This window comes from Cyprinodon tularosa, unplaced genomic scaffold (genome assembly GCF_016077235.1).
Source record: "Cyprinodon tularosa strain WSP-4 unplaced genomic scaffold, ASM1607723v1 ctg573, whole genome shotgun sequence".
Lineage (NCBI taxonomy): Eukaryota > Metazoa > Chordata > Actinopteri > Cyprinodontiformes > Cyprinodontidae > Cyprinodon > Cyprinodon tularosa.
This window is the reverse complement of record NW_024039311.1, coordinates 323,819-345,407: the sequence shown is the minus strand read 5'-3', so window position 1 is coordinate 345,407 and position 21,589 is coordinate 323,819. Positions and strand designations below refer to the sequence as shown.

General features: G+C 39.2%; 1 protein-coding gene across 1 annotated transcript in view; it reads left to right on the top strand.

Annotated features, from left to right (window-relative positions):
- The first annotated feature begins 2,318 nt into the window (after positions 1–2,318).
- The window catches only part of dchs2 (dachsous cadherin-related 2), a 32,929-nt gene continuing 13,658 nt past the window's right edge, over positions 2,319–21,589 (top strand). Inside the window, exons 1-10 of the mRNA XM_038306142.1 lie at positions 2,319–4,280; positions 8,813–9,004; positions 9,105–9,336; positions 12,233–12,469; positions 14,852–15,880; positions 15,965–16,152; positions 16,695–16,794; positions 16,874–17,046; positions 18,114–18,957; positions 19,686–19,925. Coding sequence (XP_038162070.1) covers positions 2,526–4,280; positions 8,813–9,004; positions 9,105–9,336; positions 12,233–12,469; positions 14,852–15,880; positions 15,965–16,152; positions 16,695–16,794; positions 16,874–17,046; positions 18,114–18,957; positions 19,686–19,925 — 4,990 coding nt within the window. The 5' untranslated portion in view covers positions 2,319–2,525. The remainder of the gene's footprint in view (positions 4,281–8,812; positions 9,005–9,104; positions 9,337–12,232; positions 12,470–14,851; positions 15,881–15,964; positions 16,153–16,694; positions 16,795–16,873; positions 17,047–18,113; positions 18,958–19,685; positions 19,926–21,589) is intronic.

The window sequence follows — 21,589 nt, the reverse complement described above, 5'->3', positions numbered from 1 at the left end:
AAGCTAGGAGTCCCTGATTAACTTTTAACTGTAAAATATTCTGCATATATCCAATTTCTAAAGGCAGGGTTCCTATACAGACGGGATGTATATAGAGCAGAGCCACCTGTAGATGATTTAAAGGAATAGTACACCCAAAACATGATTAGCCTTCATTTTCTACTCACCTCCATGCTGAACAACACTCTGGAGTACTTTTTTGATATCTCAAAGGCATCTGGAGATCTGGGAGGCTTCTTGCTGTCTGCTGACATTCAAATAATGGAGGTCCATGGCGCCCGAGACAGAAAGGTCCATAAAAGTCCACAAAAACGTGTCAATATTCCTCCATACTGCTCGTCCAATGTAATCCAAGTGTCCTGAGTGGGTAGCATCCAGAATTTACTCGAAACGAAGTCATTTAGAATGTTTTTAGAGCATAAACAGTAGTGTATAGGATTTCCTAATAGCGCCCCCATGCGCGCTCACGATTCTACGGAAGCCGGCAGACCAAACCGGAAGAAGGTGCGCATTCAGCGTCTGGTCTGCCGATAATGCAAGCGTAGAAGAAGAAATGTGCTGTTTACCTGTGCAAAGAAAGAAACAACGAAAGAAGAATGTCTGAGGACTTCAGTGTTGAGGAAGAGCATGAGTTCTTTGCCGAGCTGAATGCGCTGGTTTGGTCTGCCGGCTTCCGTAGAATCGTGAGCGCGCATGGGGGCGCTGGAGTTTTGTTCAGCATGGGGGTGAGTAGAAAATGAAGGCTAATCATGTTTTGGGTGTACTATTCCTTTAAGTCCAGCAGTTGAATGAGTTTATTAAAAAGATAAAGGTGAAGCAACATTTTAAGCTTTATATGAAAGGAATTTTCACCTCAGAATGTAACAACAAAGGTAAATAAAATAAAACATTAGGTTGACCACCACCACATTTGCATGTTAAATAGAATACTGTTACCGTGATATCCAACCCCTGAGCTGTAGAACTATTAGTAACTGGTCCTCTCAGTGTTAGTTTAATATCTCTTGTGGAAAGTATCTGATTTTATGACCCTGTTTCATGGGCAGCAATAGTTGCTCCTTTAAGGCAATTGCTGATATCTTCACAACTTGGCATAGAAGTAACACTCCAGACATTCCACTACCAAAACTGTTTTTGTGGAGGTGAGAACACTGCTGATCTTTTATTAGCAGTGCATGATTCATTTTTCCCTGACAAAATACTAAAGAACAAAACAAGCAATACAACTTCCTCCTCTTAATGTAGTTATATAAACATGTATAATAAATTTAGGGGGTTTAGCATCACACTTTCATTTTTAAATGTATTTGCCTCTAAACAAATTTCTATACTCACCATATTTGCTTTTAGGTTTAACATGCTTTCATGTTTCTACTTAGATTAATTTTCTATTATAATAAATGTTGAACAAAATCATTACTTTTAGATAAATGTGAATAAATAGTGCTTCATTCTCTTAACTTAATGTGGTTAAAAGTCATTACTGACTTTTGAGTTACATTTATAAATGGCACCGCACAGTCTATAAAAAATTTCCAACATATAGTAATTAAATATAATTTTTTTGTAAAATACTGTTGAATAATAGAATTAGTTGTTTTGATTATCTGTGATGTGTAACGTGTGCAGACAAATTATGAATTCATAGTAAAATTATCTAGTGCTAAATTTGATAAATGAGACTTCACAAAATTGTATATAATTATTTCAGGATTTATTTCCCGTTTCCTGTGTTGAAGTAGATTCAGAAAAAAAATCTAATACTAAACATATGATTGCCTATATATATATTAAATTGTATTAAATGGCAAAAAAAAATTTAAAGCAAAAATAATTTTAGTTTTTATTTCTATTCATATTTTAATGAAGTAATGTATTTACTAAACTGTCTAAAGCCCTTTTAGATGCACACAAAAAAAACAGTTTTGTGTTTATCTTCCTAACTACCAGCAGAGGGAGACACTATATTTGTATATTTTCTTGCCAAAGCAAAACACTTATTGTTGGATTATAAATCCACCTCTTTTGAGTCCATTAGGCTAACATTAACTCCTGTTCTCTATAATGACCTGCATGTTTACACTGTTTCCTTTTTGATGAGGTGACAGCAGGTCAGCAATTAGAGGCAACCTGCCAGTAGAGCAGAGTGCAGGGTAATCTGTTGGTTTAATTAGATTTGAAGCAATCATGGCCACAGATGGGACCGATCAACGTGGATGTGTGTGTGTGAATGGGGGTGGGGGGGTAGGTGGGTGTGTGTTGCAGGGAGGAGCTTTCAGTGAGCAGACTTGGCATCTGTAGGTGCTGTGTTATGCGAGAGATGTCAGTGGAATTACGCAGCACTGTCCTTAGGTTTCAGGATTTTATTTTTTCTTGAAAAGGCAACTCAAACACAAATGGATCCATATTGGAGTCTGCATAGATACAAGATAAGTTTATTTGCTTTTAAACAGTTTTTAAATTGTTCTTAAACTTAACTAAGTCTGTATTGATGCATAAAACAATATGTAGTCTTGCTGCACCGTATGCTGAAGGATCCTAAAGCCATGTGTGCAGTCATGGATCCAAGGACTGTGCTCGTTTATCTGCTCCTCCTGGCACCGTTTTGCACCCACTCACTCGGACAGGTCTTCAACCTGACACTGTCTGTGAAGGAGGGTCTGCCCGCTAAAACCATCGTTGGAGATCTGGGAGCTGTTCTGAGAACATCCACCACCGGCTTCTTCATCTCAGAGAGCAGAGACTCTTATGTGTTTAGAGACCTGGAGATAGACGTAGACACAGGGATCATCTCCACGGCGGTGGTCCTGGACAGAGAAAGCAGAGACAAGTATGAGTTTGTAGCTGCCACTCTCACGGGAGAGGTTATAAGGGTGAGGATAGAGGTGGAGGATGTGAACGACCACTCACCTGTGTTTCCCAGTAAAAGAGTGGAGCTGGAAATCTCAGAGCTGAGTCCTCTGGGGAGTCGCTTTCAGCTTGAAGGTGCAAAAGACCAAGATGAGGGGGAGTTCAGTACTCAGGGATACAGGATTAAAGAGACTGAGGTAGAAGATTTGTTCCAGTTGGATTTTGGAATGGGATCTGAGAAGCACCACAGCTTGGATCTTGTTCTAAACAGCAAGGTAGACAGAGAGACCCAGGACTTTTTCACCTTGACCATTGAGGCTTTTGATGGGGGGATCCCAGCCAGGACCGGGACAGTCCAGGTGGACATCCGCATCCTGGATGAAAATGACAACCTTCCGGTGTTCAACCAGAGTGAATACCACACCTCAGTACGCGAGGATGCTCCGGTTGGGTCTGTCATCTCTCAGGTGCTGGCCAGTGACCATGACCTGGGCGACAACAGCAGGATCACTTATGAGATTAATAGGCGTCAGAGTGACCCAAACCATATTTTCTCCATAAATGAAACCTCTGGATTAATTTATCTCAACAAGCCACTTGATTTTGAAGCTCATCCTTTTCATGAGCTGATTGTCAGCGCCAGAGACAATGGTGCTCAGCCTGAGTACAGCAGCACCTTTGTGGGTGTCAAGGTGCTTAACATCAACGATAACAGCCCCACAATCAGTGTGCTGTTTCTCAGTGAGACGGGAGAAGCAGTGGTGTCAGAGGCAGCAGCTGTTGGAGACTTTATTGCCAGGATTTCGGTGTCAGACCCAGACTTGGAGGAGCACAGAATCACCGTTCTCCTGGAGGGAGGAGAGGGGAAGTTTACCCTAAAGCAAACAGACGATTTTCTGTATGCCTTGTGTGTTAACTCAGAGCTGGACAGAGAAGAAAAGGATCTCTATGAGCTGAAGGTGCAAGCATCCGATTTTGGAAGCCCTCCTCTGAGTAGTGAGATGGTTTTCATCCTGAAGGTGTCTGATGCTAACGACTGCCAACCAGTCTTTGAACAGGATGTATACACTGTAAGCATTGCTGAGGACGCTCCTCCTGGTAGCTCCCTACTACAGATCAAGGCCCAAGATACTGATGAAGGCGTCAACTCAGAAATCAGATACTCCATCTTGAAATCACACCAGGAGGGCCTGATCAGCATTGACCAGGAATCTGGTCTGGTCATTACAGCTGCAGATTTTGACAGGGAGACTCAGATGGAGGTGTGGTTCCTGGTCCTGGCAGAAGACGGAGGGGAGCCAACATTATCTGCTACTGCTACAGTTACAGTGCTGGTGGAGGACGTTAACGACAATGAACCAGTGTTCCAGCAGCAGCTGTACAACGTGTCCATACCAGAACACTTGGACATTGGAAGCTGCTTTCTACAAGTATGTTGGAGAATTTGTTACCATAAATGTTAACCCAGTAAATGATAGAAATCTAAGATTTAACATAACAACACAGGGTTTGCATTTAACCTATCCCCTTGGGAAGCAGTGGGCTGCCATTGTGCAGCACCCGGGGAGCAGTGTGGGGTGAAGGGTCTTGCTCAGGGAGCTAGAGTGGTAGTGGGGCTTGAACTCAGAACCTCTTGGACCCAAGTACAATGCCCTAACCACTAGGCCACCACCACTACATTACCAGCAGCTCTGTGTTTCTGTACAAAATATCAGAAATCAACATTCAAGTCAAAAAATTGGTCTTAAGAAAGCCACTTTTCTAAAAGTTTCAACCTCCAACCTTCAGTAAAAGGCTTTGAATTGAAGCTAAGGATTCTTGCAGTTAAATCCATTTTGTTTGCATCAAACGACCTCATCTGTTGAGTGGATTATTTCTACTCTTGAGACAAAAGTAGCTCTGAATCTGTAAAGACAAAGGCATTGTGTTTTTCAGCCACAACACACACAACATGCAGGCTTTCAGCTCAGCTTTCAGGCCTTAGTATGACAGACGTGATGCTCGGTGCCACTCTCCTGCAGCCTGGCACCAATGACAAAAGAACCCTCTTTATTTAGGAGCACATTATTTATTTGTTATCTTATGTCTTTTTTTCTAAGCCTCTCCTGAATGAACTTTTGTTTCAGATCAAACAAAGCAAATAATTAATTTCTATAAATAAGTAAATCATTCTTTTATTGAGGAAAATAATGTTGAAAATAACTGATGAAAAGTTAGAACTTGTCACCTTTTTTGCCCCATATATATTTATTCAAAGAGCATTGTCCTATCAGTGGTTCGGAGCCACAACGTGCTATAGTACATGTTTCAACAGACTTTGGCCTGATGTCCTTAAAAGATCATGTGATCAGAGTTCATTCATTCTGAGCTGTTATCGTCTTTATGGCCTGAAAGTGATCTCCCTCACTGTAAAATTCGCTCTTGTCACGGTCGCAGGAAGACATGAAAGAAACTGTCGGTGTTTAGGAGCTTTTTTCTTACTCTGATGATGTTTGCTGTCGTTTGAACTACATGGCGATGGCACTCCTCGCCCTTTGACATCTAGAGATCGGTTTTACGCTTTTATTATGTTTGACTTCGCTAACAGAATAATCTATTTTATGAGTCACACTTACAGGAAATGTGAATACTGACAGTTACCAGAACCTGGCAAAAACCATGCTTTGATAAGAACTCCTTTTAACACAATACTTTTTTTAATATAACCATAAAAATTAAAAGATATAATTTTACTGTTTTATGAATAAATTGGTTAATTAAACGTATACATTCCATAGAAAAAGTTTTGATTAATTCACTGTTTTTTGGTTTTGTTAAAATATATATTGCTTTTAAATATCAAGTTGTTAAAATCCTAGGACAGAACTTTTAACTTGTGAAAACCTATTTTTCACAACATCCGGTCTGTGATTGTGGTGTAACTACCAGCCTCCCTCTTCACAATGTTCATGCTTCAATTCGACTAAACTACGCTAGCTGCCATGTCCTGACCACAGCCCAGCTTATACCCACGCTAAGCCCCCCCACATTATCCCCACACTTAGCTCTGCCGCAAAGAGTCTCTTGCCAAAACTAGACATGCACTGATACATATTTTGCTATGTGAGTAAAGGATTTAGCCTTAAATTAAACATTGTTAAAAATAAGTGACAAATTTACACAGATATAAATGTACTTTATTATTATTATTTATTAACAAATAAGCAGCAGTAAATCATATAAGTCCAATTAAAGTGCACTGGATTGGATTACAGCATCGCTGCATCTCTAGCACCGACTAGTTAAAATGTATGTAGGGCTGGGATGATAGAAAATAGAAATTTAGAATCAGAATCAAGTTAATTGCCAAGTAGGTTTTGCACTTACAAGGAATTTGACTTGGTATTAATGGTGCAGACAAAATATATTTATATATCTATACAGAATACAGAATCTATAGCTATATACAATATCAAACATACATTATACTACATACAATATATAGTACCGTATATAGCTATATACTATATACACAGTAGATTGTGCGTTAATGTAACGCAGGAGGTCTGGAGATGCTACGTTGGTGTAGCTTGTAGGTCATGAATGAGGGAGAAAGGCAGTGTCAGTATAACAGGGTTCTCTGAGCCTTGTTTATCAGACTGGTAGCAGATAGAAAGAAACTGTTCTTGTGGCATAAGGTTTTGGTCCTGATGGACCGCAGCCTCCTGCCAGAGGGCAGTGTCTGAAATAGTTTGTGGCTGGGGTGCGAGGGACCAGCCACAATATTCCTCAGAGTCCTTCCTCAGAATCTTCCTCAGAGTCCTTCCTCAGAGTCCTTCCTCAGAGTCCTACCTCAGAGTCCTTCCTCAGAGTCCTTCCTCAGAATCTTCCTCAGAGTCCTTCCCCAGAGTCCTTCCTCAGAATCTTCCTCAGAGTCCTTCCTCAGAGTCCTTCCTCAGAATCTTCCTCAGAGTCCTTCCTCAGAGTCCTTCCTCAGAATCTTCCTCAGAGTCCTTCCTCAGAATCTTCCTCAGAGTCCTTCCTCAGAATCTTCCTCAGAGTCCTTCCTCAGAGTCCTTCCTCAGAATCTTCCTCAGAGTCCTTCCTCAGAGTCCTTCCTCAGAATCTTCCTCAGAGTCCTTCCTCAGGGTCCTTCCTCAGAGTCCTTCCTCAGAGTCCTTCCTCAGGGTCCTTCCTCAGAGTCCTTCCTCAGAATCCTTCCTCAGAGTCCTTCCTCAGAATCTTCCTCAGAGTCCTTCCTCAGAGTCCTTCCTCAGAGTCCTTCCTCAGAGTCCTTCCTCAGAGTCCTTCCTCAGAGTCCTTCCTCAGAGTCCTTCCTCAGAGTCCTTCCTCAGAGTCCTTCCTCAGAGTCCTTCCTCAGAGTCCTTCCTCAGAATCTTCCTCAGAGTCCTTCCCCAGAGTCCTTCCTCAGAATCCTTCCTCAGAGTCCTTCCTCAGAGTCCTTCCTCAGAATCTTCCTCAGAGTCCTTCCTCAGAGTCCTTCCTCAGGGTCCTTCCTCAGAGTCCTTCCTCAGAATCCTTCCTCAGAGTCCTTCCTCAGAGTCCTTCCTCAGAATCTTCCTCAGAGTCCTTCCTCAGAGTCCTTCCTCAGAGTCCTTCCTCAGAGTCCTTCCTCAGAATCTTCCTCAGAGTCCTTCCCCAGAGTCCTTCCTCAGAATATTCCTCAGAGTCCTTCCTCAGAGTCCTTCCTCAGAATCTTCCTCAGAGTCCTTCCTCAGAGTCCTTCCTCAGAGTCCTTCCTCAGGGTCCTTCCTCAGAGTCCTTCCTCAGAATCTTCCTCAGGGTCCTTCCACAGAGTCCTTCCTCAGAGTCCTTCCTCAGAGTCCTTCCTCAGAGTCCTTCCTCAGGGTCCTTCCTCAGAGTCCTTCCTCAGAATCTTCCTCAGGGTCCTTCCTCAGGGTCCTTCCTCAGAGTCCTTCCTCAGAGTCCTTCCTCAGAATCTTCCTCAGAGTCCTGGAGGCGTATAGATCCTGAAGAGATTTAAGATTGCAGCCAGTCACCGTTTCTACAGACTGGATTACACACTGCAGTCGATAGAATAGAATAGAATAGAATAGAATAGAATAGAATAGAATAGAATAGAATAGAATAGAATAGAATAGAATAGAATAGAATAGAATAGAATAGAAAAATCCCTTTATTCACCCACAATGGGGAGATTGTGTTGTTACCGCAGCAAAAGTGGTCACACAAATGTGGACCTTAAAAAGTGTATAAAAATAACAGAATAAGTGGCAGAGTTAAAAAAACTCAGTTGTTACACTTTAACTACTTACTTTTTTAAATCATTTAGAGTCTGAACCAATTGATTCTTTATTCTTTGTGCTGCTGCAATAAGGCAGCAAGAAAAACTACATTTTCTATATGCTTTTTCATTAAAAGGGTTTTGCATCTCTTTAATTTGCTTCACTCTGTATCTGGAGCTATCTTTCCTGGGTATTTATAATTAGGACTATGTGTTTACTCCAATGGAGCAAAATGTAATAAGAGGAAAGAAAAATCTAATTATTTTAAATGCCTCAGATAGAACAGAAAAATTCTCTACCACACAAATATCCATCCATCCATCCATCCATCCATCCATCCATCCATCCATCCATCCATCCATCCATCCATCCATCCATCCATCCATCCATACATCCATCTTTTTCCGCTTCTGGGGTCGGATTGTGGGGGTAGCAGCATCAGTTGGGAGGCTCAGACTTCCTCTCCCAAGCCACTTGGGCCAGTTCCTTCGGGGGAACCCCAAGGCGCTCCCAGGCCAGCTGAGAAACATAGCCCCTCCAGCGTGTTCTGGGTCTCCCCCTGGGCCTCCTCCTGGTGAGACGTGCCTTGAACACCTCACCAGGGAGAAGTCCAGGAGGAGTTAAGTGGACCCACACAAATATATTTTATATAAATAGTAAGTAGTCAGAAAAATATATGAATAAACAACAAACGATTTTGCTTGCCTTTGTGTTAGGTTGTGGCTACTGACGAAGATAGCCCTGAGTTTGGTGCTCTACTCTACTCTTTGTCTGATGGCTTTGACAGCCAGGAAAAACATCCTGTGTTCCACATCCATCCACACTCAGGAGAGCTGTGCGTGTCCAAGGACATTGATAGAGATATTGGGCCAGCTTTCCATGACATTCTGATCAAAGCAGAAGATCCAGTAAGTTGACTTTACACTATAATCATGAGATGATATATAAGCTTTCTTTAATTTTTAATGATCAGTTTCCTCATAACTGCTTTTTCGCTCTCTCATTTAGGGAGGTCTAAGTGCTCAGACATATGTGCACATTGAAATACAAGATTTAAACGACAACCCTCCAGTGTTCAGCCCTGAAGAGTACACCGTGAGCGTCAGCAGCTATGCACCACCTGGTACCGAAATTCTTAACGTTATTGCTACAGACCGAGACTCCGGGAGGTTTGGCCAGATAACCTACAAAATTAAACCAGGAGACATGTCTAGTTTATTCACACTGGATTATCAAACAGGTAGGGTATATTAATGCTGTTTAAGAACAAATTGTATCTCTGCAGATGTTTTGGCCCATTGGTTAGAAACATGTAAATTGAGCCCTACTGTAGGTAATGTAGTTCATATTATCCCCACCATAAATACCTAAGTGGCTTTATATTGGTAAACCTTTGCTACTAAGTGTAATCCATCTTTCTACCACTTGAATTGACTTTATCCCTTTAAGACCGCTCATAGAACCTGTGTCCCCAACTGGTTTTGCTAACATGTATTTAGTATTAAGTGAGTGCCATACAAGAAGCCTAGGGCCTAGGCTCATCCACCTAAGGGAAAAACCTTATGTAGCCTGTGTGCTGATGTTAGCTGGGTTATTTAACTTTCAGCTTTTCGTTCTTTTTTTATTTAAAAATGCTGTTGTTGGAACTACAAGGCATAATACATGTTTTTATGTCAAGTCCTACAAAAATCCACAAGAACATAACTTTTGTTGGTCTTGTGAAACCATTACAACAAAAGAAAAGAAAAATAAAATTGCATCAGGCTCAGAAAAAAATCATTTGGAGGAAACTGCAGATCTCAATGTCAAAATGGTCTTCCAGTGACAGTGGAATGACAATGGAAACTCATAATTAAAATTGGTGGTTGTAGTAGATTTTGTTTAAAAATCTGGAAATGTCTTTTTATAAAATATTCTCTTCCTACTCTGTTGCTCATGTACTTCAGAGAGTTTAATGTACACTTTAAACATTTCTTGACATCGTTTGCGTTCATCATCTTTACTACATGATCAATTTTTTCTTGGGCTTGCTTTTTACTATTTATTTTTTTACTAATCTTAAGCAGTGTCCCATGATTTAACAACATAATGGTTATGCAGTCTTCTACTTGAACCCAAGAAACCTGTAGGTCGTTTTTCTAATAGCATTTTTGGTTCCTGAGCATCACCACTATAATATTGGAGTATGGATGTTTTTGTGACCAAGCATCTCTTGGTCTCTGTATGCATTACCGCATACTGTGCTCTGTGGCACAGTATGCGGTAATGCTAAGGTATTCAGGCTATTTAGACTATGTAGAAACCAAATAAAACTAGAGATGAAACCAAAATTATTAAGAGAGGGAAATAATATATAAGTTTCAGAAAAAATGTATTTTGTACATTGTGTGAGAATCATAGTATTCGGTGTGAGGATTTCATAATTTACTATATTTCAAATGACCAACACTCATTGGAATTTTTGTTCTGTGTCTCAGAAGGATCATAGTAAACTCTTTTATATTAGACAGTGTGGTTGGATGCAAGAGTTCACTGTGCAGCTGGACAGTCATTCGGTTTGAACTTATGTAGTCTTTGCTGTTGTGATCTTGGGCAAGACACTTCACCTGCATTTCCTACAGATGCTGGTCAGAGGGCTCCATGGCGCCTCTTTACGGCAGCCTTGCTTCCGTCAGTGAGCCCCAGGGCAACTGTGGCTACAGTGTAGCCTGCCACTATAAGTGTGTGAATGGGGGAATGACAATCTAATTAAAGTGCTTTGTACTCCCCTGATATAGAAAGGTGCTATATACTGTAAGGGCAGACCATAACTGTTTCTATACAAGTTGAAAACAGATGCAACTTTTAAGTTGTTTAGCTATTAGTTTTCCTTACTGGATTGTATTCTGCCTTGTAGTCGCCTGTAAATATATTTGAGCTCACATAATTAGCTGGCTCCTTTTGTTGCTTAACCACTCAGAGCGTCTGCAGCAGTCTTACCAAAATGTGGACGTGCCTCAAAGACGAGATGGAACCAGAACTAATGGACTCTGAATCTCTTTTTTTTTTGTCTTGTGATGTTGTTTGTATGAATGAATTAATCTCTACTTAGAGACTTTGACTCGGCAGAGGGGCTTAAATATGCTTTACGGTTACAAGTAAAATTGGAAAAAGATATACATGCTTTGATTTTGATTTTATTATTCCATATGTTTTTTCTCCAAACTGTTAAAAAAAAGGATACACATATTTTTATTTGGTCATCAGACTGGTTAATATTTAATTCAAGACTTTTTCTTTTCTTAGCCTTGAATTAACAAGCTAGGATTTTTAGCATCTATTTTGTTTTGTTTGCTTATTGCTTGTAAAAACAGCTTTAATTGAATAGATGCCTTTAGTGTGCTTTTCGCTTATTTTCACTAAATGCAGTTCTGGCAATGATTAAACTGTTACACAATTATGACTGTCTTAGTTTTATAACATATTGGATAGAAACTTGTTATGTTTACTCGATGATTTGATGTTGTTTATTGTGCATTTTGATTACATTTTAAAGGTGTTTAAAAATAAATTTTCTCACTTAAGAGTTGGTACAGCTTTTGTTGTGAATATTGTGTTTATGCTTCTTTTTATGATAGGATTTAAACATTAGTCTGCATGGCTTTTAAATTTGATTTGTCACATAGATTCACTTGTTTTAAGTAACCAACTTGGGTGGCAGTTGTTTTCAGGGATAAACACCAAGTTAACTGATCTAAACCCCCATGATAAGATTCCAAGTGTCACTACTCAGCAGGGGTGGAGCACCAAGATTAGAAGCTTTGGATTACAGCAAGTGTTAAACCAGATTTGTCCACAACTGCTGTACAACTCCGAAAAAAAAACATAAAATTTCTAGAATGAAAATAAATATGGTATTATCTTGTGCTAAATAGGCTTTTAAGCAACTGAAAATGAATCCTTTTCCCGAACCTATAGCAGTTGTTTTCACTGCAGTTTTTTTTTTTTTTCAAATTAAAGAATTAAAAACAACACTGAAATCAATTTATGTTAAGTCCATATGTTTTTTTCAGATTTCCAGTTATAGTAATTTTGAAAATAAAAATCAAACCTCCAACAACAAATAAATCAGATTTTTATTCTTTATTCTATTACAGGGATGCTCTTTTTGAACACTTCTCTGACTTACTTGGGTGCAGCCAGCATGAAGCTCCTCATAACAGCACAGGATGAAGGTGGCTTAACTTCAGCCAAACCTGCAGAAGTCACTATCAATGTTCTCCAAAGTGCTCAGGCTCCAGCTGTGTTTCAGAGGCTGCGCTACACATTTACAGTTCCTGAAGATGCACCAGTGGGAACATCTGTGGGAACTGTGAAGGCCAGTAACCCAACCGGTGAGTGCATCTTTACCTAAATTACAAACAATAAAACAGACAGTAAATTTTCATAATCAGGTAGAGTAACTCAAATTTCACTTGGAACAGACATTCTGGATGACAGAATTGAATTGCCTGTAGAGTTATTTCCTTCACCAATCTGACACTGCTGGTATACAGTAAATACAACAGACATGGTCAGTATCTACCACAAGCCAAGCACAACCGCTTTGTCATTAAAAAGGTTTTTTGAGACGGTATGTTTTAAATGTGCATACCAGCACTATCATAGGTGCAAACCTATTAAAGAAGCAGTAAACAATAATTCCTTATGTTTGACAGAAGAAACTTAAATAAGTGATGTGAAGAACTACCGATATCTTCATAGATGGAATATGGTATGACATTCACACACTATCTCTCTGCGCTCGACTGCAGTCTCATGTTTACCATCCAGTGCAGGCCATACATTCATGTAAGTCCATGTGACTAGCTTCTCCTGATAGCCCCTCCCTGCCCAGAGAGAACAGCATAGCATGGGGTTAATATAGCGTAGAAATGTTGAAAGTTGAAGTTTTCTTGCTCACAGCCTTATAAAGTTATTAGTTACTTTACTTCTTCACTAGACATGTTCCTCCAAAAGTTAATGCTGTTTTGCTGTGTATTTCCAAATATGCACATACAACATGACAGGTGAGAAGTTGGGGGGTCAGGGCTGAGATACCGCTGGAGTGGAGATAGAGAGAGGCATTGCTTGTCACACATTTTGTTTTGGTCTACAGACTCTGAGAGGAGACACACAGACTTCTCTACCTAGACACTTCCACCAGGTCTTCTGTTGTTGGTGGAAGAATTATACTGTATATTTTATTATACAGCATTTATTGGTCCTTAAGAAATTTAAGGCTACCCATGTTTTGAGTATAATTTCCTGATGGTTTCTCAGCAGCTATTGCTGAGCGTTCGCAGTTAAATAGCTACCCCCACTAGACAGTCATTTAAGGCTGGCTAATGAACTCCAAGACTAACTCTTCAGTTCAAAATGAAAACAGCAGGGGTGGGCCAACATTAAGCTCTTTGCTTGTTTCAGTGGCTTGTATTCCGTGTTGAGGTGCAACATGGACACTGAGGAGATTATTGGGATTATTGGAATCTTCTGACCTTTAATGTAATTAATGTACTGTGTGTCTGTGTATAAGTGTGGATGGGTGTGGATGTGTGTGTGTGTGTGTGCACCTGTGTACAACAGCTAGATATCAATTTGACCTTTGAAATGTACACTCTCTGTCTCTTAACAATATTACCTGAACGAAACACTGTCAGATTGACATCAATCAGAAATCTCTGCATTGTTTGTGGGGCTTTTGTGGCATTTTCTCATGATAATATAAAGTTTTCATGATACATTTAAATATTGCCATTTGTTGATGATCTCTAAATGAAAACATACAGGTGTGCAGCTGTGGCTCACAAAATAGGCTAAATCTTAAAGTTAGTTAGTAATAGTTATAGATAGATTTTTAGCCAATATCTTGTCCACAAAGTTGATGTGTTAGATGTAAAGAAAATGGGTAAATCCACGGATCTAAGCAAGTTGTACAACGGCCAAAGCACGATGGCTGGATGGCAACTGGTTCAGTGTATCTCTGGTACTGCTGCCAAGCCTTATACAGGCCCAAAAGTACTGAAGGCTGGCCCTTTAAGACTGATCCAAAAGATGAGCTACTGTACAGGTGCTAATAGAAATGTTTCAAAATAAGTGCATGACAATTTGTTCCTTATGTGGCTGCATTTGCCTTTTATGTTGTCATTGTGGGCATGCAATCATATTGTTAATTCTAACCATTGTATTTTGGTAGAGTAGTGGGGGTAAGGAATTGCAGGTGTGTTAGTTTAAATCCAGGACTAGATTTAATAATTAAAGGAAGCCATAAACTATAGGATAAAACCAAAAACTTTTGGCATACGCTTCTCTGTAAAAAATAATATTTTTTATTTATAAGTTGCTTCAAAGCAGTCTAGATCACCAGGCTTTTAACTGTTTTTTCAAAGTCTTTTTGCACATGGATTTCTTTTTTTTATTTACTTTCTCATTAGTTGTACTTGATTTAGTTATACTTTTTACAATTATCTTATTTGAACAAATTGTGTCTTTGTGACAGTCTGTTTGTAAAGAAACCTTCAAAAACCTTTTTGCACACTTTTTAAAACCCAAATGAAACCCTTAAATTCCTAGTTGCCTTTTTATACTTGTTACTAGATCAGAGATTAGTGGCATGAGAAGAACTGTAAATAAATTTGTTGGATAAACTGATCTATCATTGTTTGTGATTGTTGATCAAAATACTGTAAAAGGGACTAAATAAAAAAGTACATACTACTTTTTGTTTGTTTTTACAGATGCTACAGAGTCTGTTTCTTACAGAATCTCTTCCGGGGACCCTCACCATTGGTTTTCGGTACATCCAAAGTCGGGTATTATCAGTACCATTAAACCTCTTGACCATGAGTCTCAGCAATATGCCTTGCTATTTCTTCAGTCATATACTGACAAATCTCCAATTTACGGCACTACTCAAGTCAACATTACCATTAACGATGTCAATGACAATGCCCCGGTGTTCCCTAAACGAAGAGATACCATCATGGTGTCTCTTAATACTCGGCCTGGGACAGTGCTGTTTATTGCTCATGCACATGACTATGACAGTGGTACCAACGCTGTGGTAAAGTATCATCTAAAAAATAGCAGAAGCGAAGTGTTCTCCATTGACCCCAACCTTGGAACACTTAGACTTAATAAGAATTTGCAAGTCAGCCGTCAAAAAAGCTACAACGTAGATATTGTGGCTGAGGATGAAGGAGATCCTCCTCTGAGCTCTACATTTGCCCTCACAGTCAATATTGACCAAACAGCTGCAGATGAAAGCCTGGCCTTTGAAACTCTGGTCTACCAGGTGGAGATAGGCGAAGGCTATCGCAAAGACTCTCGCATCATCCAGGTGAGGGCGCACCGCACTCGAGGATCTCGCTCTTCACACTCAGACCTCACTTACTCCTTAGAAGCAGAAGCTGGGTCCCCTCCCCCTCCTTTTCGCATTCACCCAAAGACAGGATGGTTGTATCTCTCCAGCAATCTAGACTATGAAACAGAGTCAAGATATTGCTTTCAGGTGTTGTCCACCTACACAGAGGCCTCATTGGCAAATATCACGGCAACAGCAACTGTGATTGCACTGGTACTAGACATCAATGACAATCCCCCTGTGTTTGTTAGCGATGTTTACCACTTCACTGTATCAGAGGGGACATCTCCACAAGGCTTAGTGGGAACAGTCAGGGCCAAGGATGAGGACTCTGGGAAAAACAGCCAACTGTCATACATCCTTCTGTCAGATGGCAAATACTTCCGCATTAATAGTAAAACAGGTAAACAAAAGTTTAATTACCAACGCCATGTTGTACTTCCATGACACCTCTCTCCACTAACCACTATTCTCTCATCCCTTATAGGTGAAATCATCAACTGGGTGGCACTGGACCGGGAGCAGCACAGCCAGCACAGCCTGACAGTGATGGTGACAGACCAGGGTCACCCTCGTCTCAATGCCACCGCCAGCATTCATGTCCTGGTCACTGATATCAACGACAACTCTCCACAGTTTAATCATCTGCCTTCAAGCAAAGAGCTAAACATTCCTGTAAGAATTTCTTGTTGACAAAAATATGAACTGCCATAGTTTATTTCTATATTTCAATTAATTCATTTGGCACGTGCCTTCTTTATTTCTTTTATTACTTATGGTCTTAATCAAACTACTAATGATCTTGTTATAACATTTCCTTTTGATTTACTTTTAATGTAGGGCAACGTACTTCAGAGCCCTTTTATCTGTTAGCACCGTACACATTTAACAATAATAACTAGTTTTATCCTCTAATATTTTATTTTATTGAGTTTACCAGTATTTTGGATATAATTATAAATTATTTGAGTCTTACTTGTTTATGTGTACTAAAAATCATTTGTATTTCCTATTTTCTCAGCCTCTAATATTAATACTAATTATTTGATTGTCCATTAAATTAAAGTTCTTTTAAAGTCCATCCTTTGGTAATGTCTTCAAGGTCCTTTATAGTTGTAAAGAAAAAGCGGAAATTCGCTTACTGGGGAGAATGACCTTATGATGCATTTATTGAATTAAAATGACTGTATTCAGTTTTAATATGGTCTTCTTTGCAGATATGGGCCGGCATACCTGCAGGATTCTTAGTGGCCAATATGTTTGCCAAAGACTTGGATGCTGGAGAGAATGGAACAGTTACTCATACACTAGTAATCCGTGAGTTGTATATGTGTTCCCTTACCTTAAATACCGTCACTAAGGACCTGAATGTTATTGTCTTCTACTGCTCTCTTAGTTGGATCGGAGGAAGAAGATTCTCTCAAACACTTTGAGATTGACGGTAAAAGTGGAGACATAAGAACTACGCAGTTTTTCAGTCAGGGAACTGAACCCTTTTACACACTGAAAATAACTGCCAGGGACGGCGGAGCCCCATCTCTGGAGGATACTGCTGTGGTTCATATACAGGTAACATCCATTCATCAAGGTTTGGATTTTTGGTTATGGCTATTTTCAGTACCTTGCAAATTGTCTGTCAGATTGTGTTAAGTTACAACCAGATGATTTTATGCAGGTTCTATTTGACAGACACACACTTAGTAGTAATTATTTAAAAGTGAACGTTAGGCATGTTGTTTAAATATTTCTGACATCTCTAGTGGGCAAGTCAAGTGTCTTTGATAAGGGAAAAGAAAGAAATGACCCCTTTAAAGTCCCACAGTGGGAAAATGTGTCCTCTGCTTTCAACTCAGCCTTTGCATTGCAGTCTGTTGTTTTCCCTTTCCTGTTATTTCCATAGCAGCTAAATAAGATCTGATAAGCGACATTTAGGATTTAGGTCTGGACTGAAAGCTGATCATTCTAGCATGATAGTATATTTGATACAAAAAATTTCCATTGCAGCTCTTATTGTAGGTTTAAGGTCACTGTCCTGCTGGAAGTTGAACTACTGAGACATTTTCTTCAAGGAAAATGCTCTGCTTTTAACTACATCCATCTCACAATCAACTAATTTGGTCAACATAATGTTACAACCATGTTTTTAAGTAGGAGTTCTGTGGTGTGGCGTTTTGCATAATCTGTACAGAATTAGTTCTACATGTTCTCTGTCTCTCCTGTGAGCTTTCTTGTAAATTATCAACAAGACTTTTCATTCTCAGCTGCATTCACACTGAGTCTTGAATCTCAAATGCATTTAGTTACACTAAATTTTAGTATGGATGTTGAGAGTAAAGAGGGTTTAACACAGACTAACCTCATTTTGTAGATTTTTGGGTCTTAAAAACCTTTTTTAAAATCATCAGTAAATATTCAGTTTTTTGTCTACAACTCAGTTTTATAGACAAAGAAATCTAGAATATTTTATGCTGGTGTTTTACAAAAAAGCAAACTAAATCAATTAACATACACTGTACAAAATAAGAAAGGAGCAAGTTTAGGAAAAAGTAATTGTTTTCTTTGAAGTTTTCATGTTTTTTTTATTATGTTTTGCTCGCTAGAAAAAAATGTATTTTATTTGTGCTTTTTTCTTGTAGGTTTATGGATTGGAGGATCAGCATGGTCGCTTAGAGCACCAAGCACTGAGGTATTTCTCAGTGAGGGAGGACGCCGAGCCTGGAACTGTCATTGGATCTGTTAGTGTTTCAGATAAAAGTGGATTTCAGTACACCATCACAGAGGGAGATGGGAGTATTCACTTTGGAATAGACAGCACGTCTGGGGATGTCTTCGTCAACCAGCCGCTGGATTATGAGTCTGCCAGACAGTACTTCCTGGTGGTTCGAGCTGAAGATGTCGGCCCATCTGTTAGTGTAAATGCCTCAGTGTTGGTGAGCGTGGTGGTGGAGGACGTAAACGACAACACACCTTGGTTCCCTGATAAACTCCTGATGTTTGGTCTGAGGGAAGATGCAGCAGTGGAATTTCTGGCCTTTGCTTTCCATGCCAGAGATGCTGATGGGACTTTCCCAAACAGTGACCTTCGTTACACTCTGACCTTTGACCCCGAAGTCAGTGGGTCACCCCCACACTTCCCTTTTCAAATTAACCCATATACAGGCGCAATGACAGTTGCAGCACCGTTAGACCGCGAGAGCACTCCGACTTTTGTTTTCACAGTAACCGCCACAGACCAGGCAGAGGCAATAGAGGAGCGTAAACAGACATCAGTGACGGTTCAGCTCTTCCTGCTGGATGTAAATGATAACCGGCCTGTGTTCGTGTCCACTGACTCAGTCCAGCTGATGGAGGATACAGAGGTGGGGAGTTTGCTTCACCATTTTCTGGCTGTAGATGGTGATCAAGGTGAAAACGGAATGGTCTCCTACTCCATAATGGCTGGAAACAAGAGAAGGTTCTTCACACTGGAGGAGAAAACTGGTTTGTTTGTTTTTGGTCAAAGCAATTATTTAAAAGAAGGAATGACTTAGATGGACCCAAGTGGTAGAATTATTGTGATAAATAGATATTTATGCTTGAAGAAAAAACAGAAAATACTTGAGACTGGGATGTAGGTTTGACTTTAATTTACGGGTCCGTGAACTGAGCATTTTAATAATGTCAAAACCAGGAATCTGTAGAACCTGATTGAATGCTGAGGAGGCAATTGCACCTTATCTGATTAAGGTGTTTTGAACCAAGGACATGTCTAAATGTAGCTGGACATTAGTCAAAACACACAGTTAGAGCAACAATAGAACGGTTTACATCAAAACATAGTCATGTGTTAGAATAGACTAGTCGAAGTCAAACCTAAACAGACTTTACAGGCTGTAGCAAGAATGGCTCATTATTGTTAACAGATTATCTCCATCTAATCTGAGTTATATACATTTTTAAAATGAAAATGTATTAAAAAAAACAGAATTAACAATAGCTGAAAGGTTACTTTCTAAAATCTGCATGTTATATGCAGTTAATTATAGTCCTACAAATGCTGACTTTAGATATTACCCTTCTTTTAAACAGACCCTACAGAATAAAGTTTTTTTAGTTGTGTTTTAATTCTTCTGAATGAAAACATATGAATACTTTGCAAAATTATGACTTTACTCCCTAAATATTATCACTCCTACAGGGTTTTAACTTGTTTTTCTTATTATCTTTAGGCCTCTTGTTTCTCTCTGCTCCTTTGGACTATGAGACGCAGCGTTTCCACCGTCTAATTGTCAGGGCTTCTGATCAGGGCATCCCGTCTTTGTCCTCCACCCAGACTCTGACAGTGGAGGTGAGAGATGTTAATGATCAGCCCCCAGTCTTCAGTCAGGCCACCTATATTACCAGTGTGGTGGAAAATAAAGACCCTGGGGAGCCTGTATTCAGAGTTTCAGCCTCTGATATGGATTCAGGTAATGATTATAACATATTGATATAAAGTTTTCTCTTTGTAAACTATTAATATTTCACTAATAGTTCTCCAATCTTGCTGCTGGACATTAGTGACAATTTTGACATAAATTTGACATAAGTCCATTCAACCAGGGAAAATTGAGGATAATTTAATGATCTCACTATTGCAGGATGTTATTGCCTATGAACGTTATATTTCTAACAGGGCCAGATTTATAACTTTTTCTTTTAAGTATATTTTATATGTGAATAAAAAACAAATCAGCACACTTGAGATTATTTTAAACTGTTTACTTGCAGAAATGTCCAAAGAAAGAAAAATGTTTCCCATTTTAATTCCTATTTACTTTCATTGGTGTCAGAAAAAATAAAAGGAGAAATACATTTTCTTGAGGAAATTACCCAGTTTGGTTTTCAATTTAGGAACCTAATTTAATTTTTTTTACTTGTAAAACTGTCATCCACAGTTTTTTTAGTATTTAAACCTGAAGTTTAGTAAACGATATAATAGCAGAAATACAAATCCTTAAACGTCTAATATGTACAGTTTTTTCTCATGTACTTTGTTAAAAGAGAATAGTTTATTCACATATCAAACATATATATTATAATTAATATTTTAATACATGTATCATTCCAAAGCGGATGTTAAAAAGTTTTCTGAATGGAAATTGCAGTACTTCTGGAAGGTCGCTAGATGGCAGCAGCTGCTTGGTAACCTGAAGCCTTACAGCCAAAAGTTTAGATTGACTCATAACACTCAAAAACCTAATCCCCTCTAACATATTAGTAGCTTAACACATATATTTTACTATTTTTATTCTGTTTAGTATTTTAAAATGTTATAAAGTTTTCTATTATGGTATTAAGTCGGATTGACTAATCAGCATAAAAGCATTTTAGTAATGGTTTGCTTCATTTTTAGTATTTCTTTTTAAGTTGAAATTTATCAAGAGATTTCTCTATATATCCTTTAATCAGGTTAACTTTCAACACTAACGCTTATTTTACACCGTATTAAATCTAATTCACATTTACTTTATTTTTAGTCGTTTTTTCAGCGCTTCAGTCCAGTTTATTTGAACATGTTGTGAAGCCATTCTCCAGATTCCCATTCTGTCTCATCACTTTGACAGTTGGAGTCTTTTTAAATGTTGAAGGTGGAGGTTGTGCAGCAGAGGGTGGGGAGGGGTTGACTTGAACTAACATTCCTGTGAGTGAGAATTGTCCAAGAACAGCAAGCACACTGCTCCTCTGGGAGACCCCAAAGGTCCTCTCTCATGATGATTGCTGTAATCCAAGCCATCTGTGCCAATAGGAGCTGTTTTTTTTTTCACGTGTCTCCGCAGATTCACTCTGTCCAAAGTTCTGGCTAACCTCCCACAACCTTATTTGATTATTGATGCCTGTGATGGTCTCCTAAGTCTCTTCACCATGTCTGATGTCTGCGGCAGTTCTACACAGACAGACCCCTCTTCACTGTTTAAGTTTAGGTTAACCGTAATTTAATATAATTATTCTATTGCAGTGTTAAGCAACTATATAAACAAAAAGAAAGCAAATGAGAGAAAAAGCTGCAAAAACTTTTAAAGAAAACGTCTGCAAGATCTTTGATTTTAAGAAAGAGCTGCTTAAAAATAAAACATACTCTGAGGTCTCTACA